Source organism: Drosophila mojavensis, unplaced genomic scaffold (assembly GCF_018153725.1).
Source record: "Drosophila mojavensis isolate 15081-1352.22 unplaced genomic scaffold, ASM1815372v1 contig_136, whole genome shotgun sequence".
In the NCBI taxonomy this organism is placed as follows: Eukaryota; Metazoa; Arthropoda; class Insecta; order Diptera; family Drosophilidae; genus Drosophila; species Drosophila mojavensis.
In genome coordinates this window covers 31,652,798-31,672,052 of record NW_025318667.1, presented here as the reverse complement: position 1 = coordinate 31,672,052, position 19,255 = coordinate 31,652,798, and the positions used below count along the sequence as shown (strand labels likewise).

The 19,255-nt window shown below is 36.1% G+C and overlaps 1 protein-coding gene across 1 annotated transcript in view; it reads left to right on the top strand.

The window, feature by feature from the left end:
• Positions 1 to 19,255, top strand: part of LOC6586325 (midnolin homolog) — a 56,836-nt gene that overhangs the window by 24,073 nt on the left and 13,508 nt on the right. The window contains exon 2 of the mRNA XM_002011905.4: positions 8,530 to 8,617. Coding sequence (XP_002011941.3) covers positions 8,530 to 8,617 — 88 coding nt within the window. The remainder of the gene's footprint in view (positions 1 to 8,529; positions 8,618 to 19,255) is intronic.

Here is a 19,255-nt window from a genome sequence, read left to right as displayed (position 1 = left end):
AAAATACTAATGTTAAAAAAAATTCTTCTTTCGCAGTTTATTTTGCCCATTTTGCATCAATTATTCGTTGCCAAAGAAAAAAATCATTGCTGTACGAAGACATTATTGGTACACTGTATTTATTTCAATAATATGGTATAGATTCTCTATACTATAGAAACATATGTGTGACGTCGGCATTGCAGATTGTCTCTCTCTCTGTCTTAGCGACATTTGTGTCGCTGCTACGCACAGAAGCGAGGGTACTGATAATTGATAAATACATACATATGTATATACATTTCTAACAGCGTCTTTTTATGCTGAAATTTGTTGTCATTGTTTCGCATTTATTTCGGCACGTCGTAATAACTGTGAATGACTCAAAGATATGAAAAAACAAGTAAGAAAACTCTAGTCGAGAGTGCTCGACTAGATACTACCCTGGACCCAACAAATAAAAATGCCCATTTAGTATGGCTGAAATTTCAATTTCGATGTATTTAAAAATATAAATAAAATACCAAACTCATTTAATAAAAAAATATAAAAATATTTTGAAACAATTAAAAAAGTTCACATCAGTTGCATCGATCGGGACTCGAACCGCGACTTCTCGATCGAGCGTCATGCAGCTAACACACTAGGCGACTTCACTCCTGCTAGTGGCGCTGGCAAAACTCAAATAGATTCACTGCTGCAGCGCCATCTATCAAAACTAAACGAAACTAACTGCTGATGTGATTCTAAGAATCTGCTAGAATAACCAAACTATTAAAAACGCACATAAAGTATGGTTAAAATTTCAATTTTGGTGTATTTAAAAATATAAATTAAATAGAAAACTCATTTATGGAAATATAAAAATATTTTGAAACAATTAAAAAAGTTCACATCAGTTGCATCGATCGGGACTCGAACCGCGACTTCTCGATCGAGCGTCATGCAGCTAACACACTAGGCCACCCCACTCCTGCTGATGGCGCTGGCAAAACTCAAATAGATTCACTGCTGCTGCGCCATCTACCAAAACTAAACGAAACTAACAGCTGATGTGATTCAACGAATGTTTCTAGAAGAAGTTTGAATGTATGTGTGCACACGCATACGATGCTGTTGTAGCTGCTGCACGTGCGTTTGTTAATTGGCCAAATATTTGATTATTTTTTATTAATTTTTGACTGAACGGAATTAAATGAAACTTTCAGCATATGATTTACATATTATATTGAATATTTGAGAAATTTAAAAAAAAGAAAAATCATTCACAATTACCTATAGTGGCATCTGATTAGAACTTGAATGTTTTTACTCGATAAAAACATAACGGGATGATTTATTGAATTTTAAAAGCAAACTCGACGTCCGCGCTGTATTAAAAAATTCAAGTCTCTAGCTCTTATATCTTCGGAAATCGACGCGTTCAAACATACGGACAGACGGACAGGGCCAAATCGACTCAGCTCGTCGCCCTGATCAAGAATATATATACTTTGTGGGGTCTGCCACGCCTCCTTCTGCCTGTTACATACATTTCAACAAAACCATTATACCCTGATTTCCCATTGAAAATGGGTTCAGGGTATAAAAAAAAAAAAAATCTTCGGGAAGAGCGGAGACGTACTAAGCGGAGGCTCTTTCAAATAAACTTGTATGTATTGTTGTTGCTGATGTTTTTGTTTTTAACACCTGCATAATGCAGTGGCGAAAATTACAAAAGCACTGAATTTAAGAGAAATACAGTGTGCCACTAAAGTCACCGTACTCTTGTTATATTTGCGCGAATCACCCTGAAACTTGGCCAAATTTTTGTTAAATTAAAAATTGTAATGCAGGATTATAAACTAATATATTTTCTTCTAAACTGAAAAAGAAAAACAGTGAAATTTCAAACTTAACATAATAATATTGATTTGAACAAAAGGAGCTCCAATGTCTGCGTCAACAAAAGTCTACGTACTCTTACAAACTAATATAAACTTACTAACTATAAGGAACAATATTTTTAATTAAACTTCAAATTTAATATCTTGTGGGATAACCCTTCATCTTAATCATATCTCTGAGGCGATTTGGCATTGAAAGCACCAATTTTTCGATATATTTGGGATCTATCGCGCACCACTCCTAGTGTAATGCCTCTCGCAGGCGGTTTTTGTTGCTGATTTTGTGCTTCCTTAATTTTTTTTCGAGCATATTCCAAACATGCTCGATTGGATTGTTATCCGGGCTCTATGGCGGCGTCTCTAAAAGTGTGGGAGTGTTGTACGCGAGATACAACCTAGTATTCATTGCTTTATGTTTTGGGTCATTGTCCTGTTGAAACCAGAAATCAGACCCAATTCCAAGTTTCTCGGCGCTGATCTTTAAATTTTTTTTTAAAATATCAATGTACACATATTGGCCCATCACTCCGTCGATGAATTCCAAACTTCCGACTCCTGCTGCAGCTATGCAACCCCAAACCATAATACCTCCGCCGCAGTGTTTTTTTCGGTTTTTATTGTATTTTTGGGGTTCAATGCTTATCCTGGTCTCCTCCAGACGTGGAGACGCCCATCTGAGCCAAAAATGTTATATTTAGACTCATCTGAGAAGATGACCTTTCGCCAGAAGTCCATTGGCTTGTCCACGTAGGCTTTGGCAAACTCTAAGCGCTTTCTCCTGTTTGTTAAATTTACAAGAGGCGTCTTGCGAGGCGTGTTGGACCTAAAGTTATAGGTTTTAATGACTCTACGGACTGTTTCCGGGTGAACTTCCTTGTCAATTGTTCGACCCAGCTCTGACGCAATCTGCACTGCGCTACAAAAAGGATCCTTGTCCACCAGATGCTTTATTGTGCGCTTGTCACGATCGGATAGTACAGGTGGCCGACCAGATCTCTTGTTGTTTTGGATGCGCCCTTCATATTTGAATCTACCAATGACAGTCTGTATAGTAGACTTGCTTCAACTATTAAGAATTTACTCATTATTGAATACATTTTTCGAAAACCCCCGTTATTTCTAAGAAGAACGCTGACGCCAGACAGTGCAAGAAAATAAGAGTACGTAGACTTTTGTTGACGCAAATATTTGGGTATGTTTACATTCGCTGTAATATTATGGAACTAAAATTAAAAGTAAATGTTTTTCTTTTATAATTTAGAAGAAAATATATTAGCTTACAATACTGCATTAAAATTTATTTAATATGACAAAAATTTGGCCAAGTTTCAGGGTGATTCGTGCAAATATAACAAGAGTACGGTGACTTTAGTGGCATACTGTATATCAGCCGTACTTAGCTTTTGACTTTTGGGTTGTCCGAACAACAAAGGTGGAAAAAATAAATGAAAATGCTACAGTTGTAGGAAATGTAAATAATTAAAAAAAAAAAAAAAAAATCCAAAATTGCAATATAATATACAGTCGAGTCTCCATAATTCGTACCCCGTTAAATCGAAAATTGCGAGAAATCGAAACAAAGTCCCCTCTCTCTCTCTCTCTCTCTCTCCCTCTCTCCCTCCTCCTCTCTCTTTCTCTTTAGACAGAGAAAGAGCTTCTATCTTCTTCCGTCGCTCCTCCTTTATATCTACTTGTACATTATACCTGAATAAATTCTGAATATAGCTTCCTTTTTCTTTTCTTGTTGAAGTGCTAAAAACGCATTGACTTTTATATGCGTGCAAATTTCGCTTTGCTTTTAGTCTCATACATTTTTGCTTTCTGTTCTTCTTTTTTTTTATACCCTGAACACATTTTCAATGGGAAATCAGGGTATAATGGTTTTGTTGAAATGTATGTAAAAGGCAGAAGGAGGCGTGGCAGACCCCATAAAGTATATGTATTCTTGATCAGGGCGACGAACTGAGTCGATTTGGCACTGTCCGTCTGTCTGTCCGTCCGTCCGTATGTATGAACGCGTCGTTTTTCTCTAAATATCGGTAACTACTCACGATATTTTATTATCGATTAAAACCCTTATCGAAAGCTAATTATTTAATTATATCTCCTACACCTTTAAAGCTAGAGCTTCCAAAGTTTAAATGTAGACTTATATGTATTTTATACAATTTTGGTTTTTGTTAATGTTGAATAACAGTCCACAGTCTTAATAAAACTTCAAACTTTAAGTTACTGTATCCAAAATGTTGAATAACAGTCCACTATTAAGCCTAACAACTGTTAAAGTCAGCTGGTATCTTCGAAAAGCATGTGCCTTCAGCTTACAATTTGTGGTAGCCGATTTTCAAATAGTCGTTATTCAATGACCAGACATAATTTTTGAGAAATTTAAAAAGGATATGAATTATTAGGGTTTCTACTATGCGTTGGCTTAAATAACATTTGATGTTTGAATTCATTTTATTCATTTATTTTAAAATTAGCAAGTGTTGTCAAATGCTATTTCTTGTAAATAAAATTAAACTTTGCAAAGACATATAAAACAGCCATAAGGACGCATAAGTATAATTTCAATTGCATGTCATAGGACAATTAATTGTGATTTCAATGCCTTTGTCTCAATGTACACTTTTGCAAATCAATTTTTAGCAGGTGACTACGAGCTGACCTGTGTGATATTTGGCTCAGTGAAAAGGGCAACTTTTTTTTTTAAGGCGAAACTAAATAAGACTAATATTGATTCAACTTATTAATCATATTAAAAAAGCAAAAGCCGCTTTTTTGCCAAAATATAAATGCCAAATGGAAGAAATGCAGCAGGAACAAAAACTAGCTGACAACTATGAGTGACTGCCTATGACAGCAAATGTTTATCAAATAATTGTTCAGTCGTCGCAGATTATGGAAAATATTATTCATCCTGTAGGCATTTTTGGCAAAGAAGGGTCTAATTTGCACAACCAGGTCTATAAATAGGACAAATTTCGCTGGTTGTAATAGAGCAATGGATACATCTGATCAGATTATTTCTTCGGCAAATCTTTAGAAACGAGTTTGAAAGCATAAAGGTCGCTGTCTAATGAAGTTGTACGTCTTGTATTATGTAAAGTTGAAGGCACAATTAAATCAGTTGAAGAACCCGAAGTTTCTTTAGCGGATCAATATTTCTGGCTGATCTGGAACTCGAAACTGTAGAAAACTAATTTCGATGATTATGAAAGCTCGATTGTTTTCAATTAAAATTATTAATTTAAAGTATAAACAAGCAAAATTCTTTAAAAAAAAAAATTTTTTTTTAATAAAAAATTTTAAGTCATTTTTTTTTTTGGTGGGCGATGACACGCCCATTTTTCTAAAATATATTTCTAATGGTATATATATTAATAATACAAAAACCGCATCAAAAAATCTGGATCGTTAATTAATACCCGATAATTTGGATTTTTCCCCATAGTGCACTGCAGCCAATGCGTGTTTATGCGTGCGTGCGTATGTCTGTATGTGTGCGTGTGTGTGTGCATGTGCGAATAATTATTAAAATATCAGTTGCTCGAAGGGTTCAGGGGATCTCGTAGTCGAGCAGTCTCGACTAGAGCTTTCATACTTGTTATACCCTGAACCCATTTTCAATGGGAAATCAGGGTATAATGGTTTTGTTGAAATGTATGTAACAGGCAGAAGGAGGCGTGGCAGACCCCACAAAGTATATATATATTCTTGATCAGGGCGACGAGCTGAGTCGATTTGGCCCTGTCCGTCTGTCTGTCCGTCTGTCCGTCCGTCCGTCTGTCCGTCTGTCCGTATGTATGAACGCGTCGATTTCAGAAGATATAAGAGCTAGAGACTTCAAATTTTTTTAAAATGTTCGTAATTACAGCGCGCATATCAAGTTTATCATTAAAAATCGATAACTCATCCCGATCTTTTTTATCGATAAAAAACCTTATCGAAAACCAGTTATAAAATTATATCTTCTACACCTTTATTGCTAGAGTCTCCAAATTTTTAATGTATGCCTATATGCAATTTATACAATTTCGGTTTTTGTTAAAATTTACCCCCCGCCCTTAAATTCACCCCCTCACCCTCACTTTTGTAAAAAGCGTATTTCAAATACTAGAGACTTGTGCTTTGGCAATTACATGCATATCTATGTCATAATCATAATCTGAAAGTTTCATGAAGATCGTACGTCCACAAAAAAGTTATTAAGCAATTAAGTTCTCATAGTAAGCGCTCACTGCCGCCCATGCGTGTTTATGCTTGTGTGTGTATATGTATGTAATTGTTTGTGTATGTGTGTGTGTGTGTGTGTGTGTGTGTGTGTGTGTGTGTGTATGTATGTGTGTGTGTGTATGCCTGTGTGTGCGTGCGTGCGTGCGTGTGTGTGTGTGTGTGTGTGTGTGCGTGTTTCTTGCGTAAGCTGAAAGACGCGAAAAATTGAAGTAGCTATTACTCCAAGGGTTCAGGGGATCTCGTAGTCGAGTAGTCTCGACTAGAGCTTTCTTACTTGTTTTACTCTTGATTTTGCTTTTTTTATACCCTGAACCCAATGAAAATGGAAAATCAGGGTATAATGATTTTATGAAAAGTATGTAACAGGCAGGAGGAATCATCGCAGACCCCATAAAGTATATATATTCTTGATCAAGGCGATGAGCTGAATCCATATAGCCCAGTCCGTCCGTAGAACTGCAAGTGTGTCAATTTTTGCCACCTTACTCACACTCAATAAAAGCAAATCATAAACACACACTTATAAAAATTGTATGAGTGCTGCTCATGTAGGCAATATCTTGCTGTCACTCACAGCAATGTGTCGTTTTCTTTTTGCTTGTCACCCAAGTATTTTTCGTCAACGCTTGCCGGTCCCACTTACACTTACAGCGAACGTAGAAAAAAATCGAGAGTGTGAAAAGAGCAGAGCTTGCAAATGAGAGTTGAGCGTTTTTTCGTTTATTCTCTTTCTCGCATCATACCCAAAAAAAAATTGTGTAGACACGTCTCTCTCTGAGCGTCACTCTCTTTTTTCTTTAGCATCTGTTTCGCTCAGACGCAATGCGATCACTCATTCGTGTGACGCTCTCACATGAGTGTCGCGTAAAACTAACACGATTTTCCCTCACACAAAGCTTCTCAGCAAAAAACACTTTGACTAACAAACTCAGCAGAAAATGTTTTTGCCTTCGTGTGCATGTAAATACACGCATACATACATACAAAAAGAACGCAGCAATCGCGCGTGATTACCCATACAAACGCAACTTACCGTTACTTCTTTAACTCAAGCAAACGATCAGTGTTTGACTTGAGGAAACGAAAACAGAAACAACTATCTCCCTCAGAGCGCGAGAGAGCTAAGCCAGACGCGACAAAAACACTTTCTGTCTGAGTTTTTTTGACTGTGTCACTGAAAGACACTTTTTTGCAGACAACGAAAAAGTGTTAACAGTTTTTTGCAAGCTATGGAAAAGAGCAATGAGTAACAAACACAAGTAGACAAAACACATGTATGACACCCAAGTGTTTTACAGGCAGCATGGTGTGTGTGTCAAAGTAACGGTTGTTTTGATTTTGCACTAGCTCCTTTCTTAGCTTCCTAGTTTACTTCGTGTTTCATTTTGTTAATTAAATGAATGCACTGCAGCATTATAATGTTTATTTAATATATTAAATGAATGTAAAAAAGTTATTTTTGATTTCAATATTGTTTTTTGTTTTCTATTTGTTCCTATTGTGCACGCATTTCCATCAGCACGTACGTAAACAAGTACGTGAAAAACAACTCAACCGAAGCCGTGCATAAAAAAAACCTCAACATCGGCCACACACACACACATTGTATGCCTCAATTTTTGTGTATCTCTTTTCACCCAACTTTCTTGCGACGCTCAAGCGTCGGCATATGTTACACACACATATGCAAAAGAAATACCTACTCACTTTTGCAGCTTGCGGTGCACCTTGAGTACCGGTGGCTTGTTGCAGTTCTCTGGTCCGTACGTATGAACGCCTAGATCTTGGAGGGTTCAATGTATCTGCTAGTGGAGCCTTCTCGACTAGAGCCCTCTTACTTGCTTTGCTATGTCTTCTGTCATTTCTTTTTCTTAAATAAGGTGTCATTACGCCAGGTAAATCATTAAATTAAACAGGTTCAAGGAAACCAACTGCAAATTGGAAGTGTCTTAGTTGATTATCTTAATGAGGAGACATCCAGAGCCATGTAATAACGATCCATTTTCTAAGGGGAATTGCTAGTAAGATGTTTATAATAAATATTTCTTATTACAGATCCACTAACTGGAATAAATTCATTTTGACGAGCTAAGTCAATATAGCCCTGTCCGTCCGTCCGTGCAGAATGATTAGAATATCAGCTTAGAGGGTTTAGGGTATATCTTAGTTGAGCAGTCTCGAATAGAGCCTTCTAACTTGTTATACTGTGAACCCATTGAAAATGGTTTTGTTAGGCAGCAGGAGGAGGAGTATTAAAGTGTATTTAGGGTGACGACCTGAGGTAAATGTCGAACGCTTCGATTTCTGAAAATGTAAAAGTCAGTATATGCAGCACGCATTTGTTTTGCTAACGATTAAAAGCTTTATCGACAATTAGATATAACTTCTTTAGAGCTAGATTTGTGATTTCTGATCCTGATTATTACAGGGAGCTACAGGATGGAACTCTCAGAGATCACAACTTAATGGATGGCTCTAAGATCATTTTAATACCAAATGTGGAAACCGGTTTGCTGGTAAGTGGCAGCTTATAGCCCATTAATACATATGTATAACAAAATATTTATGTATGAAAATCTCTCTGTATGTATAGTATATAGTATATAGTATATAGTATATAGTATATAGTATATAGTATATAGTATATAGTATATAGTATATAGTATATAGTATATAGTATATAGTATATAGTATATAGTATATAGTATATAGTATATAGTATATAGTATATAGTATATAGTATATAGTATATAGTATATAGTATATAGTATATAGTATATAGTATATAGTATATAGTATATAGTATATAGTATATAGTATATAGTATATAGTATATAGTATATAGTATATAGTATATAGTATATAGTATCAAAGATTGAAGGCTACTTTGATTCTGGACTAAGCTACCATAAAATTGCTGAAAAGACATGAAAAAACAAACAACCAATAAAAATAAGGAAAACTATGGAAAAAACTATATAGGCCGCAATAATCAAGTGATTTCACTATCAGATAGAAGAGAATTAGTTCGGGAAGCTACGAATTGACTACCAAGATTAGGGGTAAAATCGGTGTTAAGACGAACTTATCAGCGGTCCAAAGAGTAATTAAGAAAGTTAATTACTAATAGAGACAGAATTAAAAATAAAAAAAGACACCAGTCGATATGCATTAATTTTGACCGGGCGAACATGACGTGGTCTACCCAATGGAAGCATGTTGTCTTTTCTGATGAGAAAAATTGAATTTGGAAGGAACTGATGGCTATAATTATTATATCCATGACCTACTCATAGAAGAACATTATTTGGAACAGTTGCCAAGCCGCTGCGGCGGGGGGTGGCAATATCTTACTACAGCACTTGCAAGCTTCAATTTTTGACATCGCGCATGAACGCATAGGATTATAACACCTTGCTTAAAACTGCTGTTCCGCATTTCTAAACCCTGTCTGAAAACCATGTTCCAGCATGATAATGCTCCAATTCAGACCGCCCGATCCGTAAAGTCCTGGATTCAGGGCCAAAAAATTGATCTCATGGAGTGGCCACCATACTCACTCGACCTTAATATCATTGAAAACGCCTGGAGATGGTTGGTCAGGAAAGTATATGAGTCCGGAAAGCAGTATAGTACAACGTTGCAGTCGGGCGTTACCGATTGCGGAAAACTCATTCATATCCCATCAGCAATTTAGCAGCTAAGTTTAGCTCTTATACTGTAGAAAATGTGGGTTTTCCCGATTTGTCACGCCCCTACTAGGCATAGACACCTAATTTTTGGTCAGTTTTTAGAACGAGCAAACGAAACCCCAAAATTTGAATGCTTACGCTCAAATTTGAAGCTTCTAGCTATTATACTTTAGGAGATATAAACTTTTGCGCTTTGCCACGCCCCCTGTGGGCGGACATATATCCGTCAAAGCTTTTTGGCCTTGGGTGGTTAGCCCGAGTATACATACCAAATTTTAGGTCTCTAGCATTATTAGTGTCCAAAATATAGTAGAATTTAAAAAATCACTATATCTTCAGGTCCGATTTGCCACGTCCCCAATGACCGTATATACAATGGAGGACAAAAGTATTTTGACAACACATTGTAAAAACTATAATCGCTTATTTCTGCGTGCTGATAGAGCTAACGGTACCCATTATATTTTTAGAGAGAGCAAAGATATTAGGCTTTAAGTGACCAAAATATTGCATTGATGACATGACTCATTATTTTTATACCCTGAATCCATTTTCGATGGGAAATCAGGGTATAATGGTTTTGTTGAAATGTATGTAACAGGCAGAAAGAGGCGTGGCAGACCCCACAAAGTATATATATTCTTGATCAGGGCGACGAGCTGAGTCGATTCGGCCCTGTCCGTCTGTCTGTCTGTCCGTCTGTCCATATGTTTGAACGCGTCCATTTCCGAAGATATAAGAGCTAGAGACTTGAATTTTTTTTTTAAATGACCGTATATACAGCGCGGACGTCGAGTTTGCTTTTAAAATTCGATAAATCATCTCGTTATGTTTTTATCGAGTAAAAACATTCAAGTTCAAATCAGATGCCACTACAGCTAATTGTGAATGATTTTTCTTTTTTTTAAATTTCTCAAATATTCAATACTAGTTGTCCCGGCGAACTTCGTACCGCCTAACAGTCTCTATATATATAAAACAAAGTAGAGTTTGTTACAAAACTTATAATTCGAGATCTGCTGCACCAATTTTCATGGTTTTTGATTTGTTGGATTTGTCTCTGCCCCGAATTGGAAACAGGCATTGTATTTTTGAGTGCTCGCTAGAAAAGTAGGGAACGCAATGGCTCTGGTGGCGGGACCACTAATGGCAATGTCACTTTACCACTAAGGCAGCACAAACCGGGCGTTTCACCAACAAACTTCAATGCGCCACAAAGCTGGCAAACAACGTCCATTGGACCAATGCAAGCTAAACGATTCAAGCTATAGTCAATGGTGCAATCATATCGAAACGCTTCTCGATTCAAATCAATCCTTGAACCATTTCTTATTGCCATTTCACGGTCTGCCTCTCTTTGAGAAGCACGAATTAAGGCCCTTCTTTGCTGGGTACTAACGCCTCCGCGTTCTCGTTTCTCGAGCGATTTCTCGCTCTTCGTCAGATAATTGACTCGCGATATTCCGTTGCCTAATTGCATTATGGGTCCGCCGGGAAAGATTAGATCTTCTAGGACGCGGTATTTTTATACCCTGAACCCATTTTCAATGGGAAATCAGGGTATAATGGTTTTGTTGAAATGTATGTAACAGGGAGAAGGAGGCGTGGCAGACCCCACAAAGTATATATATTCTTGATCAGGGTGACGAGCTGAGTTGATTTGGCCCTGTCCGTCTGTCTGTCCGTCTGTCCGTCTGTCCGTCTGTCCGTCTGTCCGTATGTATGAACGCGTCGATTTCAGAAGATATAAGAGCTAGAGACTTCAAATTTTTTTTTAAAATGTCCGTAATTACAGCGCGCATATCAAGTTTATCATTAAAAATCGATAACTCATCTCGATATTTTTTTATCGATAAAAACCCTTATCGAAACCCAGTTATAAAATTATATCTTCTACACCTTTATTGCTAGAGTCTCCAAATTTTTAATGTATGCTTATATGCAATTTATACAATTTCGGTTTTTGTTAAAATTTACCCCCCACCTCTAAATTCACCCCCTCACCCTCACTTTTGTAAAAAGCGTATTTCAAATACTAGAGACTTGTGCTTTGGCAATTACATGCATATTCATGTTATAATCATAATCTAAAAGTTTCATGAAGATCGTACGTCCATAAAAAAAGTTATTAAACAATTAAGTTCTCATAGTAAGCGCACACTGCAGCCCATGCGTGTTTATGCATGGTTGCTTGTGTGTGTATGTGTTTGTGTATGTGTGTGTGTGTATGTGTGTGTGTGTATGCGTTTGTGTATGTATGCGTGTGTGTGTGTATGTGTGTCTGTATGCGTGTGTGTGTATGTATGCCTGTGTTTGCGTACGTGCGTGTGTGTGTGTGTGTGTGTGTGCGTGTTTCTTGTGTAAGCTGAAAGTCGCGAAAAAGTATTGAAATATCTATTGCTCCAAGGGTTCAGGGGATCTCGTAGTCGAGCAGTCTCGACTAGAGCTTTCTTACTTGTTATTAATAGTAATACTGCCCTCGCACAAAACCATATAAAACAATCGAGAAATATAAATAGAAATAATTTACACAAATTTATGTTTGAGACAAACAAATACCTGAACATTCGAGATATTTAGCTTTTGTACGCACGCGCACAATTATTATTTATAAAGTTTAAAAGTCCAAAAATATAAATCGCCAAAAATACACTTTTTAATAATTAACTTTTTTTTTTTTTGAATTTCGTATTTTGAATTTTTTATTTATTTTTGATTAGTCAGGTTTTAATCTTTTGATTTTTTTGTTAATTTTTGCAGATTTTTGATTTGAAATATTTATAAAGTTTAAAAGTCCAAAAATATAAAAAGCCAAAAATACACTTTTTAATAATTAACTTTTTTTTTTTAATTTCGAATTTTGAATTTTTTATTTATTTTTTGAACAGTCAGGCTTTAATCTTTTGATTTTTTTGAATTTTTGCAGATTTTTGATTTGAAATATTTTTTTTTTTTGATTTGGAAATTTTTTTTTTTTTTTTTTTATTTTTTTTTTTTTTTTTTTTTTTTTTTTTTTTTTTTTTTTTTTTGTAATATTTTTTTTTTTTTTTTTTTTTTGTTGAATAGTCTTTTTTTTTTTTTGTTGAATAGTCAGGTTTGCTCGAGGCTGTGCCGTAGACTGACGGACTACATTTGTTTATTTACTTCTATACAGGACCGAAACTGTCACTGTTGTCAGGGCTACTGAGTATAAATGGAAATTTGAATCTTTAGGGAAAAAACTGCGTTTTTCAAGTATTCGTCAAATTTTTTCAGTATTTTAAAGATCTACTGATCCGCCTCGTGGCGGAGACAAATCCAACAAATCAAAAACCATGAAAATTGGTCCAGCAGATCTCGAGTTATAAGTGCTAAGACACTTTTACACAACTCTCTTTTATATATATAGATAATATGTAGATCATATGCTGAAAGTTTCATTTAATTCCGTTCAGTCAAAAATTAATAAAAAATAATCAAATATTTGGCCAATTAACAAACGCACGTGCAGCAGCTACAACAGCATCGTATGCGTGTGCACACATACATTCAAACTTCTTCTAGAAACATTCGTTGAATCACATCAGCTGTTAGTTTCGTTTAGTTTTGGTAGATGGCGCAGCAGCAGTGAATCTATTTGAGTTTTGCCAGCGCCACTAGCATGAGTGGGGTGGCCTAGTGTGTTAGCTGCATGACGCTCGATCGAGAAGTCGCGGTTCGAATTCCGATCGATGCAACTGATGTTAATTTTTTTTAATTGTTTCAAAATATTTTTATATTTTCATAAATGAGTTTTCTATTTAATTTATATTTTTAAATACACCGAAATTGAAATTTTAACTATACTTTATGTGCGTATTAATAGTTTGGTTATTCTAGCAGATTCTTAGAATCACATCAGCAGTTAGTTTCGTTTAGTTTTGGTAGATGGCGCTGCAGCAGTGAATCTATTTGAGTTTTGCCAGCGCCTCTAGCAGGAGTGAAGTGGCCTAATGTGTTAGCTGCATAATGCTCGATCGAGAAGTTGTGGTTCGAGTCCCGATCGGTGCAACTGATGTCAAAATATTTTTATATTTTATTAAATAAGCTTGTAAGGTTTTCCACGGAAGTACCTGCATTATTCTTCGTTCGCGACTAATTTTTTAATGATTTCACTTAATCACGTTGTTTGCCCATAACTATGAAAACTATGATCAAATAATGGCTATTTTTAAAGAGGACACCAAAAATAACTTAAAAAGAAAAATATGTATTTTTGAATCCAAGCAAATTACCGAAAATGAATTTGAAAGGGAATGTCAAAATACTTTTGTCCACCCAAATAATGATAATCCGCCATAATATCTTTGCTCTCTCTAAAAAAATATAATGGGTACCATTAGCTCTTTCAGCACGCAGCGGTTAAAGTTTTTGCAATGTGTTGTCAAAATACTTTTGTCCTCCATTGTATATATCCGCCATAGCTTGTAATCTTGGGTGGTCGATGCGGATCTACATTCCAAATTTCAGCTTTCTAGCTCTTCAATATGATTTCTTTCCGATTTTCCACGTTTATAGTGGGCGGATCGGGAAAAGTTTATATTATAATCGGAGATATACACGAGTATGTGTTCCAAGCTTCAAGTCTCTAGCTTCAATAGCGCCGAAATAAACAGCGTTCATACGGACAGACAGACGGACAGCATGACGGACATTTCACAAAACCAATATACTAATTCACTTTCGTGAATGAGTATAAATCACATGCATGAAAACTGTAGTCAGGGGTGCCCGACTATGTGATACCCTCAAGCTTAATATACTATGCTATACATAGATGCAGAAAGTACTCATAGCTAACATTTGTACATGCTTGTATGCATGTATACATGTGTGTATATATCAACTTATAAATATGTTCGATTCAAAATGCGTTTAAATCATAGCTCGCAAATAACTGTTAACACTTTTTCGTTGTCTGCAAAAAAGTGTCTTTCAGTGACACAGTCAAAAAAACTCAGACAGAAACTGTTTTTGTCGCGTCTGGCTTAGCTCTCTCGCGCTCTGAGGGAGATAGTTGTTTCTGTTCGTTTGCTTGAGTTAAAGAAGTAACGGTAAGTTGCGTTTGTATGGGTAATCACGCGCGATTGCTGCGTTCTTTTTGTATGTATGTATGCGTGTATTTACATGCACACGAAGGCAAAAACATTTTCTGCTGAGTTTGTTAGTCAAAGTGTTTTTTGCTGAGAGGCTTTGTGTGAGGGAAAATCGTGTTAGTTTTACGCGACACTCATGTGAGAGCGTCACACGAATGAGTGATCGCATTGCGTCTGAGCAAAACAGATGCTAAAGAAAACAGAGAGTGACGCTCAGAGAGAGACGTGCCTACACAATTTTTTTTTTGGGTATGATGCGAGAAAGAGAATAAACGAAAAAACGCTCAACTCTCATTTGCAAGCTCTGGTTTAAATGCATCAATCGAACTTGCAACGTCACAATAAACCAGCATGACCTATAATAATGAACTGATAATAATCATTTTACTTCTTTACGCATGCATAAGATTCAAATTTGTCAAAGTAAAATTTCAAGCATACGGACGTTCAAACATACAGATGGACGGACAGCCAGACAGACGGGGCTAAATCGAATATATATACATTGTGGGGTCTGCTACGCCTCCTTCTGTCTGTTACATTTATTTCAACAAAACCATTATAGCATGATTTCCCATTTTCAGTGAAAAGTATGTAACATTCGGAAGGGGGTGTGACAGACCACAAAATGTATATATTCTTGATAAGGTCGACGAGCTCTGTCTTGTGTATGAATGCTAGATCTCAGAAGTTATGAGCTAGAGAGCTGAAATCGCATGCATACTAGTGTATATCATACGCAGTACGAGTTTACCATATTTTTTAGATACCTCATTTACACCTATTTTATTAAGAATAATAATAAATTGATTTTGTAATTTGCACATTATTAGACCTTGAGTCTTCAGATTTACTGTGTATATACATTTGATGAATACGAAGATTTTATAGTTTACAGATTTTGGATACTACGCCTCCCTCGCCTCCAATTTATAAAAACGTATTTTAAATACTAGAGACTTGTGCTTGTCCATACATTTGAATCTTATGATCACGTTCTGAAAGTCATAAAGATAATCTTTCTATAAGAGACGTTATTCAACAAGTAAATTCTCATAATATTGCTTATACTGCAGCGCAGCCCAAGCGCAGTCGCTGCCAACTGCGCTGTTAGCAGAGCGCGTAGTTATGCGTGCGTGTGTATGTATGAGTATGTATGTGTACATAAAAAAAGTGCAGGATGCTTGGATATCAGCTTGGTGTGTTCGGGGTATCTCCTAGTCGAATATTCTCGACTAGAGCCTTCTTATTTGTTTGTTATGGGGCCGAGATATTTTATTAAACAATAGAGTTCTCATACTGCGAGCGGTCTCGACTAGAGCGTTTTTAATTATTTGAACTAAAACTTCTAACTTTATTCTTACGTTCTTATCTTAATAATGAGGACATTTTCGTGCAAATTGCAAATTTTATAATAATTACTTTTTCCATTCGATGAAAACATGCAAATTTAAATTGCTAGTTATGTTAATGATTGTTTATTGAATGAAACTACTATGAAGCTACTATGAGTCTTTAAATCTCCGTTTTTCTCTTCATATCATCCGAATAGTATTTTTAATCGTGTGCTTCAGTTCACACCTTTCATGTCTTTTCTTCTTTAAAAAAAAAAAAAAAAAATATATATATATATATATATATATATATATATTTAAAAAATATTTTTATATATTGATAAATGAGTTTTCTATTTAATTTATATTTTCAAATACACCGAAATGGAAATTTTAAACATACTAAATATGCGTTTTTAATAGTTTGGTTATTCTAGCAGATTCTTAGAATCACATCAGCAGTTAGTTTGGTTTAGTTTTGGTAGATGGCGCTGTAGCAGTGAATCTATTTCAGTTTTGGCAAAGCGGCTTCCGAAAGTGAGGTGGCGTAGTGAGTAGCTGCGTGACGCTCGATCGAGAAGTCGCGGGTTCGAGTCCCAAGCGATGCGACTGATGTTATTTTTTTTAATTGTTTCAAAATGTTATTATATTATATTATATTTATATTATATTTATATTATATTTATATGATATTATATATTATATTTTATTACATGAGTTTTGTATTTCATTTATATTTTTAAATACATGGAAATTGAAATTTTAGCCATACTAAATGGGCATTTTTATACTCATTCACGAAAATGAATCAGTATATTGGTTTTGTGCAATGTCCGTCTTGCTGTCCGTCTGTCCGTATGAACGCAATCTATTTCGGCGCTATTGAGGCTAGAGACTTGAAATTTGGAACACATACTCGTGTATATCTCCGATTTATAAAGTGCTAAAATTTTCCCGATCCGCCCACTAGCGCGTGGCAAATCGGAAAATGCATTTTCCGATATACCAGAAATCATGTTAGTTAAAGAGCTAGAAAGCTGAAATTTGGTATGTAGGTCCGCGTCGACCTCCCAAAATCACGAGCTATGGCGGATATATCTACGCCCATTGGGGCGTGGCAAATCGGATAAAACTGTATCTCTTAAAGTTGTAAACCTAGAATGCTGAAATTTTGCACGTCAGCTAATGTTATGATTCTATAAAGTCTAAAGACAAAATTATAAGTCTACGCCCATTAGGGGCGTGGCAAATCGGACCTGAAGATATAGTGATTTTTTATATTTGCTATATTTTGGACACTATTGATGGCCAGAGACCTCAAATTTTGTATATATACTCGGGCTGATCACCCAAAAAGCTTTGTCGGATATATGTCCGCCCATAGGGGGCGTGGCAAACCGCAAAAGCTTATATCTCCTAAAGTATAATAGCTAGAAGCTTCAAATTTGGATAGTTGAGTTATTGGTAGCCCCCTCTATCGATTCCCCAAAAAATAGTTTTTACGCCTCTTTAGGGGCGTGGCATATCGAAAAATACCCTGTAATTTTCACTTTTTTTGAGGGTAAGCATTCAAACTTTGCAGTTAGGGTACCGTTATCTCGTTCTAAAAACTGACCAAAAATGAGTTGTCTACGCCCAGTTGGGGCGTGGCAAATCGGAAAAAACTGTATATTCTACAGTATTAGAGCGAAACTTAACTACTAAATTGTTGATGGGATGTGAATGAGTATTCCGCAGTCGGTAACGCCCGACTGCAACGTTCTTACTTGTTATTAGTTGGGTTCGGGGTAGTATCTAGTCGAGCACTCTCGATTAGAGTTTTATTACTTGTTTCTATTTGCTCTACTTTATGCTTTCAAACCGTTTCATTAACCGTTTAGTACATTTTTAGTAATACGAACTATGAGTGACTGTTGCAAACGAGCAGTCAGACATGTCTTGTTGAATCGCAACAGGGTCATGAGGACGCAAACAACTGCCACGCCCCAAATTTCTAATAATATAAGCTGTTGACGCGATTCGTACCACTTTGCTTGTTGCAAAGTCACTCATGTATTCTGTCTTTCTGACTATACTTACTTACACTTATACGAGACGCTTATAATAAATTTCCAAAATCTGTGGTTTGTATCGTGTCTTCTTTTGCTTTTTATACCCCGAACTCATTTTGAGTGGGAAATCACTGATTTCAAATCAGGGTATAATGGTTTTTCTGACATGCATGTAATAAAAGGAGGCGTGGCAGACTCCAAAATGTATATATCATATTGATCGGGGCAACGAGCTGAGTCTATTTAGCCTTGTCCGTCTGCCTGTTTGTCTGTCCGTATGCATGAACGCTTTGACCTCAGGAGATATAAGAGCTAGAGTCTTGAAAACATTTTTTTTTAATGTCCGTATATATAGCGCGGACAGCATGACGGACATTGCACAAAACCAATATACTAATTCACTTTCGTGAATGAGTATAATCAGGGTATAATGGTTTTGTTAAATGTATGTAACAGGCAGAAGGAGGCGTGGCAGACCCCATAAAGTATATATATTCTTGATCAGGACGACGAGCTGAGTCGATTTAGCTCTGTCCGTCCGTCCGTCCGTATGTATGAACGCGTCGATCTCAGAAGATATAAGAGCTAGAGACTTGAAAAATTTTTTCCTAGGTCCGTGTATAGCACGCGCATATCGAATTTTGCTTTAAATATCTATAACTTGCCCCGTTATTTTATTATCGATTAAAAACATTATCGAAAACCAGTAATCTATATATATAAAAGAGAGTTGTGTAAAAGTGTCTTAGCACTTATAACTCGAGATCTGCTGGACCAATTTTCATGGTTTTTGATTTGTTGGATTTGTCTCCGCCACGAGGCGGATCAGTAGATCTTTAAAATACTGAAAAAATTTGACGAATACTTGAAAAACGCGGTTTTTTCCCTAAAGATTCAAATTTCCATTTATACTCAGTAGCCTTGACAACAGTGACAGTTTCGGTCCTGTATAGAAGTAAATAA